Consider the following 18,298-nt stretch of genomic DNA (forward strand, 5'->3'; position numbering starts at 1 on the left):
TCCTCCTCCCTTCTTAAGATTACTTTAGGACAGAAACCTTTTGCTGGACAATGGAAAGGGCTGCAGCATAGATCAAAATTTAATTATTCCAATCTCCACCCTACTCAGGGTAACAGGATTTAGGAAGGGCTGCAGCAAAGGATCAAGATTTAATTATTTGAGAATATGACCTTCAACAGACATGTACAAAGCCACAGACCTCTGGGCGGTCCTGGGTTAAGCTAGAGCCACCATTGGCACAGGGAAGACATGGACAGTGATTGGTAGATGTGAGAACTGAGGGGAGGGAACTTGGATGGTTTCCTTAAAGATAGCAGGGTCTGAGGACTAGGGGTTGTTGGTTGGAGAGGTTTTGGCTCTGAGAGGTGGTGCTCTGAGAAGCTTGCTCTGAAGGAAGCTGGAGGTGAAGGCCCCTGAGACTGTTTCTCCATTTTGGTCACATGAGTGATAGGGACTGATCTCTTTTCTTTGCCTCAGCTATCTAAGGGTTAGGGCCTATTGGCCTAGCCTAAACAGAGGGGGTATTTAAGCCCTATTCCCTTCTCTTTCCTTTCTCTCTCTCTCTCTCTCTCTCTCTCTCTCTCTCTCTCTCTCTCTCTCTCTCTCTCTCTCTCTAATACCTTTCTTCCTCCTGTTTGTAATTAAACTCCATAAAAGGTTGACTGCTGACTTGAGTTTTCATTAAGGAATTACATAGCTAAATTCCTTGGCGACCTTAAATTAATATATATCAGTCTTTTAAAGTGATTTCCTTGTCACAATGGACTGAACTTCCTTTATTTCTTATGGTATCCTCATGCTGTTTCCCCCTTGTCACACAATCTCTTTTGGGGAAGTTGTTCAGCTGGATTCCCTGGACCTATTTCTTTCAACAGCCCAGGGAAAAAGACCTAAGTGTATTTCTCTTCCAATAGCCCGAATAGTCTTTCTTCTTGACTAATATATTTCAGAATTTGACAGTATTGACTGTTCATTAGAGAATATGGCTCACTTTTTTTAAAGGCAACTAGAGACATGGAATATTATTACATGGTCAATAAAAGGCCTGTTGCAGTCTAATTTCATCAAGATTGACTGAAGAAATTCTTCAAATCTCATTAAGAAATTAAGGATTGAAAACAAATTCCCCACTTTGTAAAGCCAGTACAATTTTGTTGCCTCTGTTACCTGCCAATTATTTCTTTTATAATTTTATCAACTGGCCTGCTAAAAAAGGATTTAGTTAATGAGAAACCTGTAATCAACTCCCTTCACTACCCACAACAAAAAATTCTTTACTTTTTTAAAAGAAAAATAGTATCTATTTCTTTTTACAGCAAAGCAATGAAAAAGTTAAAAGCATCAAATTTTGGTTCACAGTGGAAATAAACTAAGATTCTGAGATTAAGAACCTTGTACATAGTTACTTGTCTGTGGAAGAGATAAGATACAGACTTTTTTTTTCTTATCACACTAAAGATAGCTCTTCATCAAAAGTTTATAAAGAAGATCCTTGTAATTCAACATATAAAAATCATAAAATTCTAAGTGATCTTTTTCAATATCTATCACATAACAGAGTTTAATTGCATTGCCATATTCCATGATTTGGAAAGAAATTTTCATCTGAAATTCCCCCAAAAGTCAATTATTAGAAAGTTAAATTATGAAATTCATTTTAAAAACTTACTGTACATTTAATTAAGACAAATACTCAGATGAACATTGTTAATTATGCTCTTTTTACTGCCACATATCTGAGGAGTGTTTCCTTTCCTAAGAGATTATTAGAGAAAAATACGATTGATCACTTCTAAGGTATGTTATACCAGATTCTCTTTTCTTGTATAGGTTGGAGTAGTTGCCTGCTGAGTTTCCTTGCAACTATTAAATTTCATGATTTTGTGAAATATGTTTTGTAGACTCTAATAAGCAGTCTTTGGAACTTTATAACTAAATCATTGGAATCTTAAAAGCCATTAGGCTTTGGCACTTTTCTGTTCATTAGCTCTGCAAAAGGTGAGCAAACATTATAGCAAATTTTGCATCCTTTATATTTATCATACTTATATCAAAAAGGTTTTCAAATGCAGAATTATATTTTAAAACAATTTTATTTTTTGTATGGCATTTAAATGTATAGGAATATTTTAAAACATTATTTATATCAATTATTTTAATAACAATGTTATTTATGGCTGACTCAACCTCACAAACCTAGAAGTTTATAATTATGCACATCTTCATTAAAGGATTAGAAGGGTCTAATAAATGTGGCCAATGACATTAGAGAAATGTATTGGGTATTTATAAGTTATTAAGGGATCTTTGAACACTGCAAAGGCAAATAAAACAAGAATTATTAAAGAATTCTTCAGTTTCTTGAGACAAAAAGTTAAGAAATGGACCTATGATAATTTTTAACCTAGAAAATAAAATATATTCACAGCCCAGGAAGGAGAAAAAGTCCACTAAATGATACCCTAATATTTTTCTAGGAAATTAAAGTATTAAGCATAAGTGAAACAATCCAATTATTTGAAGGATTAATTCAATCAACTGTTTATTTTTTTCTGTTTGAATTTTCTCTCTTTTAAATTTTGTATAAAAATTTTAGAAAATAATGGCAATGATTTCAATATGTTAAGAGGAAAAAACAAAAAATAATAAAAGACAAATATTAAGAAATTACCAAATTTGGGTCACAAAAGTACCCTACTTTGTAACAAAATTAGGGTAAATGGAGGAGAAACATAGTACATGACACAGTTTTTCCAGTTGTTGCTTGATTTTCCCTTCCTCCCCCTTTTTCCTCTGAAGGAATTCTCCATTGTGATTGGTGACTCCCTGGAAGGCAGTAGAGGGCAAAATATAGGGGGAAAGGTACATGATGTAAAAACAAAAGATATGAGTGGAATGTTCTAAAAGAGTTAATATTGATAGTTATATAAAGCTGCCTATGAAACAAATAAGGATGTAGTGAGAGATTCTAGTCAAATACATGGATATTTTTTTAAGGATTTCTGAATAACATAAGCAAAAATTACCCAGGACAAAGAGGTATAAAACACCCCATACTAAAGCAGGGAATGCCCATTTATATTGATCTATCAATGTAATATAACATAATATTAAAAAGTAAATTTAAAATATCCACATATTTCCCAAATTTACTATTTGACATATTATGTTACTTGAGTATATCTGTAAGGGCTTTTTTTAATATCAGAAAGATCTTTAGAGCTTATTAGAGATGAAATGAAGAGATAAAAGAAGAAGAATTACTGGGAACTATCATCTGTATGAAAGTAAAATTTGATATTGAGTCTCTACTCTTAATTAACTGTATATAGAATGCATATGGATACACTATCTCCTCTAATTCAAATCTGATATCTTCACATAAGTCTAAGATAGTGTTTTTGTCCTGTTTATATTTTCATATTTATCTTGAGTCTTGTGTCTGAGAGTCAAATTTTTCATTCATCACTGATCTTTCCTTCAGGAATGTTTGAAAGTCCTCTGTTTCATTAAATCTCTGTTTGTTTGTTTGTTTGTTTTTTAATTTTATCCTGAAGGAGTATGCTTAGTTTTCCTGGGAAAGTAATTCTTGGTTGAAGTTCTAGCTCTTTTGCACTCTGGAATATATTTCAGTCCTTCTGATACTTTTAATGTAGAACCTCCTAGATCACATTTTTACCCTAACTGTGATTCCACAATATTTGAATTTTCTTTTTTGGCCATTTACAATATTTTCTACTTTATCTTAAATTTCTGGAATTTACTTATAATCTTCTTGGAAGTTATCCTTTTGGGATCTCTTTCAGGAGGTGATTGGTGGTTTCTTTCTATTTAGCCTCTGGTTCTAGAAAACGAGGTTAGTTTTCTTTGATGATGTATCAAAACTTTTTTTTCCCATCATAGTTTTCAGCTAATCCTTAAATTATCTTTCCTGGATTCATTTTCCTAGTCAGTTGTTTTCCCCATGAGATATTCCACATTTCTTTTTCATTCTTCTGACTTTTATTGTTTCTCAATACCTCATGGGTCATTAACTTTCACTTGACCAATTCTAATTTTAAGTAATGATTTTCTTGAATAAGATTTTGAACCTTCTTTTTTCCATTTGGCCAATTCTACTTTGGAAAGAGTTCTTTTCCTTACTGAAATTTTGAACTTGTTTTTTCCCCCATAAGTACAATTCTGCCTTTTGCAACATCCTTCCTTTTAGCACATTTTTGTAATATCTTTATACATTTGGCCAATACAGTTTTATAAGGAGTTCTTCATTGGATTTTTGTCCCTCTTGTCAATTGGCCAATTATTTTTAAGAGAATGATTTCTTCAATCTTTTTGTGTTTCCTTTATGAAAATGTTGAATCTTTTATGATTATTTCACTGTATTGCTCTTACTCCTTTTACCAATTTTTTCTACCTCTCATTTTATTTGTAACACCCTTTTTTGAGATTCTCCATGAATTCCTTTTAGGCTTGAAATCAACTTATAGTTTTCTTGAAGACTTTGGATGCTATAATATTGATTTTCTTTTTATCTAAGCCTGTATTTTGGTCTTCACTGTCACCAAAAGAATTATCTATTGTTATTATCTATTGTGTCTCTTTATTGTTTTCTCATTTTCCAGTATTTTTTTTCTTTTCCTCTAATGTTTAAAAAAATCACGGTTGTTCTCTGAGGCAAAGGGAGCACTGAAGTTTCCTTGTGTAGCTGCATTCAGAGGTGGCTGTGGGGATGTATATGCTTTCAATTTTTCTAAGATTATGTAATGTAAGAAGCATGTTTGATACTTTATCTGTGGAGATAACATGGCTGCAAAATCTATTGGGTTTCAAAAGCCAAAGTAAAAATATATCTGAGTAAAAGAGATAGGAAAGGTAATTACATCCTGATAAAAGGCAGTATAGACAATGAGGAAATATCAATACTCAACATATATACACCAAATGCTATAGCATACAAATTTCTAATGAAGAAACTAGTAAGTTAAAGGAGGAAATAATAAAAGTATACTGGAGGGAAACCTGAAGCTTCCTCTATCAGATATAGATGAATCAAACCAAAAAATAAATAAGAAAGAGGTAAGAGATGTGAATGAAATCTTAGAAAAATTAGAGTTAATAGATGTGTGGAGAAAAATAAATCAGGACAAAAAGGAATACACCTTCTTTTCAGCAGCACATGATACATTCACAAAGACTGACCACATGCTCGGACATAAAAACATGTCAAACAAGTGCAAAAGATCAGAAATAATAAATATAACCTTTTCAGATCATAATGCAATAAAAATAATAATTAATAATGGTACATGAAGAGAAAAATCAAAAATTAATTGGAAATTAAATAATATGATTCTCCAGAACTGGTTGGTTAAAGAACAAATCATAGAAACAATTAACAATTTCATTGAAGATAATGACAATGATGAGACATCCTTTCAAAATCTATGGAATGCAGCAAAAGCAGCACTCAGGGGAAAATGTATATCCTTGAGTTCATATGTTAACAAATTAGGAAGTTCAGAGGTTAATGAATTGGGCATGCAAATTAAAAAATCTTGAAAGTGAACAAATTAAAAATCCCCATATTAAAACAAAATTAGAGATCCTAAAATTTAAAGGAGAAATTAGTAAGATCAAAAGTAAAAAAAATAAAACTATTGAATTAATAAATAAGACTAGAAGCTGGTACTTTGAAAAAAAAAACAAATAGAATAGACAAAGTACTGGCCAATCTAATAAAAAAGGAAAGAAGAAAATCAAAATAACAGTATCCAAAATGAAAAGGGAAACCTCACCTCTAATGAAGAGGAATTAAGGAAATCATTAAAAACTATTTTGCCCTATTATATGACAATGAATATGGCAATCTAGGTGATATGGATGAATATTTCCAAAAATATAAATTGCCTAGATTAACAGAAAACAAAATAGAATATTTAAATATTCCCATATCAGAAAAAATAAATTGAACAAGCCATCAAAGAACTCCCTAAAAGAAAAAAATCCCGAGGGTCTGTCTGATAGATTCACAAGTGAATTCTATCAAACATTCAAAGAACAACTAATCTCAATACTATCCAAACTATTTGACAGAATAAGCAAAGAAGTAGTTCTACCAAATTCCTTTTATGACACTGTTAATTTTATGGTTGAATTGAATATTTAATTGGTCACCAGGGATTTAATTTCTAAATCCCAAAAATCAATTGCTAAAGTCAAATGGAATTTATGGTAGTTTGTTTTGCAATAGAGGGAAGATTTTAAGGAAGAGAGAAAAAGAAGGAAAAGGAGAGAGAGAGATGGAGGGAGAAAGAGAAAGAGAGAGACAGAGACAGAGACAGAGTGAGACAGAGAGACAGAGACAGAGAAAGAAACAGAGAGAGAGAGAGATCTAACATGGAAAGATCTTCCCATTGAATTTCAAGTGCTGTGCTTACATTTTGGGGGATTAAATCAACAAATAGAGAGGGGATTACAATTTAATATTCACAATCAAGAGCTAAGTATACTCATTGTTACAATTGGGGAGGGGGGGCAAATCTAGTCTTCACTAGGGTACTGAATCCAAAGACAGGCAGGAAATAAAAACAAAGAAAGAAAACTGTAGACAAATCTCCTTAATGACCATAGATATAAAAATATTAAATAAAATACTAGCAAAAAGACTCCAGCAAGTGATCATGAGGGTTATTCATTATGATCAGGTAGGATTAATACCGGGAATGCAAGGATGGTTCAATATTAGGAAACTTCACATAGTTGACCATATCAACAAGCAAACCAACAAAAAAACACATGATTATCTCAATAGATGCAGAAAAATCCTTTGACAAAATACAACATTCATTCCAATTGAAAACATTAGAAAGTATAGGAAAAGAAGAGCCTTTCCTGAGAATAATACACAGCATGTATCTAAAACCATCAGCAAGTATCATCTACAATGGGGATAAACTAGAAGCCTTTCCAAGAAGATCAGGAGTGAAACAAGGATGCCCAATATCACCTCTATTATTTAACATTGTACTAGAAACACTAGCAGTAGCAATTAGAGAAGGAAAAGAAATTGAAAGATATTAAAAGAGGCAGTGAGGAGACCAAGCTATCACTCTTTGCAGATGATATGATGATCTACTTAAAGAATCCCAGAGAATCAACTAAAAAGCTAGTGGAAATTATCAACAACGTTAGCAAAGTTACAGGATACAAAATAAACCCACATAAGTCATCAGCATTTCTAAATATTTCCAACACATCTCAGTAGCAAGAGTTAGAAAGAGAAATTCCATTTAAAACCACCATAGGCAATATAAAATACTTAGGAATCCAGCTGCCAAGACAAACATGGGAAATATGTGAACACGACTACAAAACACTTTCCACACAATTAAAATAAGATCTAAATAATTGAAAAAGCATTAATTGCTCATGAGTAGGAAGAGCTAACATAATAAAAATGGCATTCCTACCCAAACAAATTTACTTATTTAGTGCCATACCCATCACACTACTAAAAAACTTTTTTACTAAATTAGAAAAAAAAAAACATAATGAAGTTCATTTGGAAGAACAAAACATCAAGAATATCCAGGGAAATAATGAAAAAAATGTAAAGGAAGGAGGCCTAGCAGTACCAGATCTCAAAATTTACTTAAAAGCAGTGGTCATCAAAACAATATGGTACTGGCTAAGAGACAGGATGGAGGATCAGTGAAATAGAATTAGCATAAGTGACCTCAGCAAGACAGTCTATAATAAACCCAAAGATCCCAGCTTTTGGAACAAAAATCCACTATTTGACAAAAATAGCTGGGAAAATTGGAAAAAAAGTATGGGAGAGATTATGTTTAGATCAGCATCTCATACCTTACACCAAGATAAACTCAGGATGGGGAATGAATTGAATATAAAGAAGGAAACTATAAGTAAATTAGGTGAACACAGAATACTATACTTGTAAGATCTTTGGGAAAGGAATGATTTTAAGATCAAGCAAGAGTTAGAAAAAATTACAAAATGTAAAAAAAAATTATTACATCAAATTAAAAAGATTTTGTACAAACAAAACCAATGCAATCACACTTAGAAGTGAAGCAACAAATTAAAAAAAATCTTTATAACAAAAACCTCTGACAAAGGTCTAATTACTCAAATTTATAAGGAGCTTAATCAATTGTACAAAAAATCAAGCCATTCCCCAATTGATAACTGGGCAAGGGACAGGAATAGGCAATTTTCACATAACAAAATCAAAACTACTAATAAACATATGAAAAAGTTTTCTAAATCTCTTATAATCAGAGAAATGCAAATCAAAACAATTTGAGGTATCACCTCACACCTAGCAGATTGGCTAACATGATAGCAAAGGAAAGTAATAAATGTTGGAGGGAATGTGGTAAAATTGGTACATTAATGCATTGCTTATAGAGTTGTGAATTGATCCAACCATTCTGGAGGGCAATTTGGAACTATGCCCAAAGGGTGCTAAATGACTGTCTGCCCTTTGATCCAGCCATAGCACTGCTGGGCTAGTACCCCAAAGAGATAATAAGAAAAGAGACCTTTACATGAATATCCATAGCTGAGCTTTTTGTGGTAACAAAAAATTGGAAAATGAGGGGATGCTGTCCAATTGGAAAATGGCTGAACAAATTGTGGTATATGTTGGTGATGGAATACTATTGTGCTGAGAGGAATAATGAACTGGAGAAATTCCATATGAACTGCAATGACCTCCAGAAATTGATACAAAGTGAAAGGAGCAGAACCAGGAGAAAATTGTACACAGAGACTGATAGACTATGGTACAATCAAACATGAGCAATGCAATGATCCAGAACAATTTGAAGGGATTTATGAGAAAGAATGCTATTCACATTTAGAAGAAGAACTGTGGGAGTAGAAATACAGAAGAAAACCAATTGCTTGATCACATGAGTCAATGGGGATATGATTTGGGATGTAGACTTTAAATGATCACTCTAGTGCAAATATCAATAATATTGAAATAGCTTGTTATCAAAGACACATATAAAACCCAGTGGAATTGCATGTCAGCTATGAGAGGGGGGTTGGGAAAGGGCAGAGAAAGAACATAAATCTTGTAACCGTGCAAAAATATTCTAAATCAACTAATTAAATAAAATTAAAAAAAAATACTTTGTGTTCCAGTGTGAAGGTAACCATAAGCAACTCTCACCTTGTAACTATGACTAAGGTCTCCTGTGGCCACAAGCCCTTGTATATCCTGGTACTTCTCTTCCAGCAGAGATCACAGCCCAGGATTTCTTCCTGGATCTGTGTCTGGGTAGTTCAATAAGAGTCTATCACCAAGAACCACAAAGGGACCTCTATAATACCTCCATGAGAAGTTGTCTGATTTCCACTTACCATCTTGGCTGAGAACTCTGGAAACCTTTGATGGTGCTTCAGATGTGCCATCATCTGTTGCCTAAGTGGGGCCAGCCTTGACAGCTTCATTTACTTTCCATCCAACCCAGGCTACTTTTGCCAGCCTTCTAAGTTATTTGGGGCTGAAACATTACTTCACCTCACCTTTTGTTGTGGGTTATATTGCTTCAGAATTTATTCTAAGGCATCATAACATAGTTTTTTGAATGGCGTTTGGTAGAGATGAGATGGATTCATGTACCATCTCTGTCATCTTGACTCTGTCTTCCATTAGGAAGTTTTAAAATGTATGTTGGAAACCAACTTTTGATTTACTAATGCCAAACAACTGATTCAGAAATTAAAGTAGTTTTTAATGCATATAATTCATTTTTATCACATGTATATATTCACATATTATTTCCCTGATTGTTAAAAATTTAATTGTTTTTTGAGTTATAAATTTCATAGTAAAAATATGTGAAATAAAAGCAACTACCAAGGACATTTTATGTAGTTTCCCAAAATGTCTTCTTTCTTAGAGTGTATTAATTACTTTTTAAAAGATAATTTACCTCTCTCTATAATATATGGACTTCTTTGGATTTTACACTGTGTATTTAGTGTAGCCACCAGATGGTGCACCCGCAAAGCCTGTTGTTAGGGATTTATGTCCTATATTTTTAGTGCTAGACTTACTGGTTAGCCAAAATTGACAACAACCCAATATGGTATGATTTGGGAATGAAAGCCCTGGGATGATTCCATAATCATAAATTTTTCTCATCTTGATGAAAAATATTAAAGAACTGGTCTACTTACTTAATACTTTCATCCAGATGTTACTCCAATTATTCTGAGCAAATTTTTTTAAGTTGTATAAGCACATAAGTACACACATGAGCATGTATACACATATGCCTTTATATATATATATATATATATATATATATATATATATATATATGCACATGTGTGCATATACACAGGTATATATGCCTTTATATATGCATATATGCATAAACATACATATATGCACATATATATAAAGGCAGTATGTGTACACATTGTTTATATAGTAGCAAGTAACTGGAAGAAAATATATATTGGTGAATGACTGAATAAAGTGAATCATAGTTTATAAATATAATTGAATGATATTAGCCTATAATATATTAAAATTATTGATTTTAAAGGTAAATTTTGGAAGCCTTATAGGAACAGATGCTGAAATGAAGTAAGTTGAACCTGGAGAATCTTATCCAAAATGATCACAATAACATAAAGAAAAGTAATATTGAAATACTTCAGATTCCTGATCATTATGTCTAATTATAATCTAAGAGGAGTGACAGTGAAGTATGACCCCTTTCTATTAGGTTAAAGGTTAAACATTTAATATATGATTTTTTCTTAAATTTACTAATTAGTTATATGGAAGTATTCTATAAGAGAAAGGGAGGAGATATTGGAAAGTGACAAAGATATAATTCCATAGAAATACATAATACTTAGAGAAATATAACATATTATTCTATTACTATAAACTGTTTTATAAATCTGTCATCTTAGAAGTAGGATTTTGATTTGGTACTAAAAGGAGAACTCAAAAGAATTGCTTGCCTGAGAGGAGAAAAGGAGGTGTTATTATCAATATGATTAAAATGCAAAAATTGATTTATTTATATTATGTTTTTATATTTATTTATAAATGCATATGGAATCTTTGTCACAATTTTTCAAGGGTTGGCTATAGCTCTTATCTATGCAGTTTTCTCAAAGAGTTGGATATCTTAAAAACCTTTGTTTACTCAATTAAAAAAAAGTTGACCTAAAGTATATAATTAGTTTATTTTGAGACATTAAATGGCCATCTATAAATAATTATGTTAATAAATTATGTAGATAATTATGCATATATGTGTAACCATCTATACACACATATGATTTATTCTACATCTCATTTATAATTTAACCAGTAAAAGAGTGCTGAATAGACTAACTATAATGAAATATTAATTTGGTCAAACTCTCCTACAATAGTAGACCCTACAGTGGTTTCTTATAAAGACACACATATATGCCTGTGAACAGATAAACATAATGAAATGCTTTTATTATGATCTCCCTTTGTCCAGAAATAAAATATAATTCACTATTAAACTATTGATGATAAAAATCCATTTGTTCTAACCTCCTCACATTCCCCTAAATCCTTCCCCATTCTTTAGGTCTTAATATATTTAGCTGTCTTTCCCAATTCCTCTTCTGTTTCAGAAAGATTGGTGTCACAGTCCTTTCTCAATAATCCCATTTTGACGATTTTGTTGTTGTTCCCTCCACTTCTAAATCACAGCCTACCTAAAAAACAAGCATACAAACAAAAAACCCATCTCATTCTCCAAGGTCAACCATGCCTTAAAACTCTTTTGTAGTGTTTCATAATTGATGGCAATAAGTAATAAGGAACAGACAGTTAAGTTCCAAATGTATGAAATCTCAAATAACAAAATGGCATCCATAAATACTAAGATGTAGAGGCATTTTGGCCCAATTGATAAGCAAGGGACTTGTTTTGAAGGCCATAAACTTGATTCAGAGTCTTAATCTTTCTACCATTTCACATGTAAGTGACACTAATACTTCTTGAAAAGTACAAATGTCTTAGCACTTAAAAAAACAAAACAAAACTATTGCAAAGTTTAGTTTTGGCTTCTTCCAGTCAGTCTTTAAGGTCCTTTTCATACCTGAAGCAATGATGATAATATAATATATATTTTTCTTATTTTTGAATTTATTGAATTGAAAGAGACATTTCAGTCAGTAATGAAAATGTTACTAAATCTCTGAGCATGAAGGACCTTGCTATAGTAGAAAGAACATTAGACTTAGAATCAGAATATATTTGTTTCTGTCCACCATTTAATCCTTGGCATTTGTCATTAACTTCAACTTTTCATTCCACTTTCCCTTTTCTTTCATTTTTTAAGTTACAGTTTTATTTGGAGAAAAAAATTTAACTGAAAAATTATATATATATGTATATATTTATGTAAAATCTAAGTAATTTTAATACTTATAATTTAAATAATAAAATATACTTTAAATTATTTAGTGCCATTTTGAGGAGTAAAAATTAAAGCAATCTTAAATTGTCTCCATTCTTTTAGGTGTCAGGAGATAATTTAGACAAAATATTTCTTTTCCAGGGAAACAAATGGATCAAATAGAATATTGAAAGACAACAAGGTTTTTATCACAAAACACTGTTCTGCAACAATGAAAATAGAAAATGTTCAACTAATTCCCAGTCTGATTGTGTGAATTCCTCTACTTCAAAACTATCACTCAAATATGATGCTGTTGCCCTGGTTATAAGTAATATCATCGGAGAGAATTTCAGAGGATATTAAAAAAGATTATATACCCATTTAAACTGTGAAAATTCGTGATACTTAGCATATATATGTTTAATGCCCCAAAACTTGAATCCTCACAATTAAGTTTAATTATAATGTGTACATAGTAATACATTTGTAGAGCTATATGTATATGTTCATATATACATAGTTATCAAAGTTAAAGAAGACGTTAGAACAACTTCCACCTCTGAAACTAAATGAGTCACTAGTTGGTTTCCTTAGACTTGGCTGACAAGTAAAAATGGATCTATATTGGTGGAAAAGCATACCATAATTGAAGATTATCAATTCTTGCATTCACATGTATAAGATAAATCTGAGAAGAAAATAATCATTCTCATTCTGATTCTAATAATACAGGGTTTTCTAATCAATAGCCTATAATAATGATTAGGCTATTTCTGCAAATTATCAGGATAATGGGATTGTTCTTTTATAATTTTAAAGAGCATATTTATTTGATTTTGATAAAGAGATTATTTTGTTCAATTCTACCATTTAAAATCTTATTCAAACTTTTAAAATTATTTTTAAAGTTAAAAACGAATATTCTTTATGTAATTAGAAAGGAGGAGTTGAAAAGTGAGACTAAAAGTCATTTCACAAATTGTCTTTTTAAAAATATTGGATTTCCCCCCCTTCTTATTCACTAGCTGTAGGTCATTGTAAAAGATGTCATCTCTCAATCTATATAAACCTTCAAAATTCTATTTTAATGCCAGGATAAAATAGATATAAATATCACAAAATGTAAAAAGTAAATTTCTAATGCAAATAATATTTTAGCCATCTTTCACAAACTGTCCAATAGTATCTTATTTAGTCAGTTATCTAAAACATTATACAGGATCATGAAGGTGATTTTGCCTTGAAAGAAGAAAAGTTGTTCCTTATATCTTATAGGAGTCAAACATTCAATCATGAAGTTTTATAACTGAAATCTTCTAGGTTTTGTCTCAAAGACTTCCCATGCTTCACTTTTATTATTTTAAAAGAAACTGAGAATGTTTGAAATGCTTTAACCACTTTATAATAGTATATAAGCGACTAAGAAATATTGTTCTATTATATTCACATCATTATTTCTTTGGAAACACAAGAGTTACAATAACATGGAAACTGATAAGGGGTAATAAGTGCAAAAGTGCACTTTATGAATCTCTGCACAGGATATTAGAATTAGATAGATCCATCTTTCCTTCCTTAATAACCATCTGAATTCTTAATTGCTGAAGGAATTCCACCAGAAATGACTATCATTTGCATTATTGTTTGCCCTAATATGTTTAGTGATTGAAGGAATATTTTGACTTATTTTTCTTTCAGTCATATCCTTAAATTTTCAAAATTCAATTTTATTTTTCATATATTCTTTTTCAAAGCTGAAATGGAGTTTATGCTTTCGTAATAAAACACCTTTTAAGCTGAATATGTTGAAACATTTAGAAATGTTCTGCATTATATAGATTAAAACCACACCATTACCTTTTGCACTGTGACTTTGAAGTAGATGTGGAATGTAATAGTGGAAGGTAGTGGGTATTCCCTCTTAACCAACTTACCCATTCCCACACAGAAAATGTCAAAAAGCACCCTTTGCCAAGTTGTAGTGGTAGAATCCAAATAACATTGTGGTTCAATTTTTTAAATAATAAGAGTATCTTAAAGCAACAAGCATTAGTGAATGGTAGGGAGGCTCATTGGATTGAACTATGCAATGCTGGGTAATTATTTTTTAAAAGATATGAATTTGGAAAAGAACCTTGATGTACAGAAAAGTATAGAAATGTTATTAATTTCAGAAATTTTGCCTGTGGCTAATAATCAGTCATATCTCAAATCATATAAATCAGGACCAAATTATTAGATAATATTTAAAAATAAATGTATATTTATATCATGAATCACTGTTACTTTCTTTATAAATAATAAAACTTGGGTTCCACTTAATGTAAAAATAAAACAGAATTTAAACTATTTTTAGAGAAGGACACTACTCTTTTAACTGAGAAATCAAATAGCCCTAATGAGAATTAAAAAAAAAAAAACAAAACTCACCTTGTCCACAATACATATCTGCTTTCTGTTTTGGGCATCAAGGATTTCTATCTCAAAGTAAGTCGTTTTAGAATGTTTGACTGCTGGAGTTGGTTTCAGTGCACCAGCAGAGAGAACAAGTTGTGACAAGGAATGAAAATTCTTCATGTCATTCTTCAGCATAGGCTGGGTAGTTCCATGGGTAAATAGCTCCTTCTTTCTCTCGGTAGCAGAAGGCTTGCTCCTTTTGAGCATTGTGAAAGCTAGCAGGCGAGTCTGCCCTGTCAACACGGGACACTTCCAAATGTGTTCCCTTTGCAACAGTTAAATAGAGCTGATGAAACCCCCAAAGGTCAAGTGGCATGCCATTTCAAGAGGCTAGTTTTATTTAGCAGACCTGAAAACAATGACTGATCTATTTCTATATATAACATGGTGTTATGAATTGCTCCGATGTTATAAAGGTTTCTTTACCAGCATTGAAACAACCCTTTTTGCTTTGATCTTTTATCTTAGTTCCTTAAAATTTGACAGCTCATTACTGAACTTCTGGGGCACGAACAGTATTAAAAACAGTGAATGCATGCCATTTCTAATTTGAGGGTGCTTAAGTGGTTCTAACATGTCCGTGTGCAGGAGATTATCAGTATCATCCTCATCTATGATTTCAATCATGTGTGGAATTTCTAATGTCAAAATTTAAATGACCAAAAAACGATCTGTGTGTAATGTATATAGGCTTAGAGTTATCTGAGCAGACTGAAATGTAAAGTGATTTGCCAGTGATTAGATGGACAATGTTAGAGAGGCAGAACTTCAACTCATTTTTTCCTCTATAAAGATCTACTTTGCTGCCTATAATATTATTTTGCCATGTTATTCTATTCATTCTTGTCAGAAGAATATAGTTTTAAAATAACATTTCTGCAAATCTTTGTTTATCCTATTCCTTTCTTATATTTATTTCTCCATAAGATTTAAATATATATATATTTTTGTTTTTATTATTTCTTCTATAAATGTATCATAATCCTATAATAAAGTAACATAATATAACATAGTAGTGGAAAGAACTTTAGGAAAAAAATCAGAGAAACTAAATCTTAGATTTAAAAAGAATTTTCATAGTTTTCAGAAAAAGATTGTACTTTTCTTTTTTCTTTTATTTTTTGAAGGGAATAATTTCTATGTCTAAGAAGGGAATAATTTCTATGTCTTCCTTCATCCTTGTATGTTGTCAGACCTTGGGTTTCCAGGGGCTTCGAGAGAGACAGAACTCGTAGGAGACTGAAGCCATGTCTGAAAGAGAAAACTTAGGCGACCCGAGTGCTTTCTGGACTTCCCTCGCCTTCAGCTTAGTGTACCCCACCCCACCCCTGCTTCCACGGTTCCCAAATAGCCATCTGGCCCCTGGTTGCCTCCTTGCTGGCTTCTCCCTGGGAAAGTAGGTTGAAAATCCTTTTTTTTCCCCCCTCCTTTCTCTTGTATCAGGTGTCATGGCTCCTAAAGCATCCGATTCGGGTGCTTGAATTTTCAGTTTTTACATTTTTTTCTAAGTGTCATTTGTATAACTTAAATCACAAATAGCTTCAACTGGAAAATAAAAAGTAAAAAAAAGCACCAAAAAATAAATAAAATAAAATAAAATAAAAACCTCCAACCCACTTTTTGAGCAACTATCTTTAATTCAAAGCCATGGTTCCAAACATTGTGTTGTATAGAAAATTAAAATTATATAGGAAAAAAAAATCAGTCAAGAAGGGTACCATCTTAGCTACCCTAAGAACCTTTATAACAAAGCTATTGGTGATCAAATATAACAGTGCACATTAGACATTTTCCAAACTTTAAAACATAAAACAATATAATTTGAGAAGAATCTTAGCCAAAGGAAATATTGCAGCCTTTGGAATTGTTTAATAAGTCTGTACCCTCCATTTTGGTGAATTATGAATTACTTTATTTTCCATTAACTATGGAATGTATTTCTGTGACAATTAGGCTGACAGTGGGAATTTAGAATTTTGTTCCCATTATTGAACTGGATGAAAAGTTGCCAAAAATGAAATGATATTCAAATATATAGATAATAAAATTGATGATATAAGAAAATGAATGAGATGAAATGTCACATTGCTCCTCCATTCTGATTATGTGACAGACTTGGAAAATGAAATAGAAAGTATAATGGCAAAACATTTTTGCCTTCATAATTTCAGATTCCAATCAAAAGTTAAGAACTTGAACTGGGTCTAGATGAAAGCAGTAAAAAATTATTAAAAAGTTATACAAAAACATCAAAGGTTCTGGGAACATTTAGTCTACTGAAGAAAAAGAAAGGTGAGAAAACCAATTATCATGTCTCTCTCTCTCTCTCTCTCTCTCTCTCTCTCTCTCTATATATATATATATATATATATATATATATACATACATATATATATAATATATTACCAGGAACCAGACACATTCTATATTTAAATGTAAAATAAATAGTAAGATTGTCTTAAATTATAGGAGATATTTTAGTAAATTCATAAAACCAAAAATAATCAGAAAGACAAATACTTTCCCTTGTACATTGTTGGGGAGAGGGAGTGTGGTTTGAACATTATAATTTATTCACTCCAGATATTAGTCCAGTGTCTGATACTTGGTAGGCACTTAATAAATACTAGTTGATGGAATAAATACTAGTTGACTAACTGGCCTCCAAACATTTGTGAGTTAATACTATTGATCATGATTTTTAAAGTCTTTGAAATAGACACTGGTGCCTTATGAAGAAATATAATGTAAGGTAGGTACACTTAAGTACTATATATGGAAATAGAAAGACAGAGAAAGAAAGAGACATTTTCCCCTAATGTCACATGTATCCTCCCTCACTTCTTTGACTAGGTCATTGCTTATGACCTCTCTCTAGCTGTTATCTTCCACTACCTCATTCCAAATGTAAGCATACTTTTCTTTCATGACTATATGCATAGACAATATTAAGTATACAAACATATTTTTGTTTGTTTTCACTATCATAAACACATCATTCTAAAATCCCTGTTTACTGTCACAGAATCACAAAATTGCAGAGTAAAAGACCTTGATAGGTGTTTGGTCCAATATTTTCATTCATTTCATTCATTCATTACTAATTCCATTAAGCAAATAGTGTTTACCACTCCACTCAATGTATATGAAATCTACCATGGGCAGTTTACTTTGGTCAATTATTTTTAGAAGATAATTGAAATAAGACATGTTATTGAATAAATTCCTCCCTGCCTTTTCAAAGGAGTTTTTTAATTAAGTTTTGAAGGAGATGAAAGAAGGGTTAAAAGAAAAAAGACCTTCATTGTTCAAACAACCAGATATTAAAAGCAGCAAAATAATTTTAAATCAAAGGCTTTAGATGCAATCAAGTCTACTCTCCTCGTTTTACAGGTGAA

At 31.5% G+C, this 18,298-nt stretch overlaps 1 protein-coding gene across 1 annotated transcript in view; it reads right to left on the reverse strand.

The window, feature by feature from the left end:
- The window catches only part of TECRL (trans-2,3-enoyl-CoA reductase like), a 143,709-nt gene extending 128,543 nt beyond the window's left edge, over positions 1-15,166 (reverse strand). Inside the window, exon 1 of the mRNA XM_001368254.5 lies at positions 14,874-15,166. Within this exon, the coding sequence (XP_001368291.2) occupies positions 14,874-15,107 (234 nt within the window). The 5' untranslated portion in view covers positions 15,108-15,166. The remainder of the gene's footprint in view (positions 1-14,873) is intronic.
- Positions 15,167-18,298: the final 3,132 nt, after the last annotated feature.

Source organism: Monodelphis domestica, chromosome 6 (assembly GCF_027887165.1).
Source record: "Monodelphis domestica isolate mMonDom1 chromosome 6, mMonDom1.pri, whole genome shotgun sequence".
NCBI lineage: Eukaryota > Metazoa > Chordata > Mammalia > Didelphimorphia > Didelphidae > Monodelphis > Monodelphis domestica.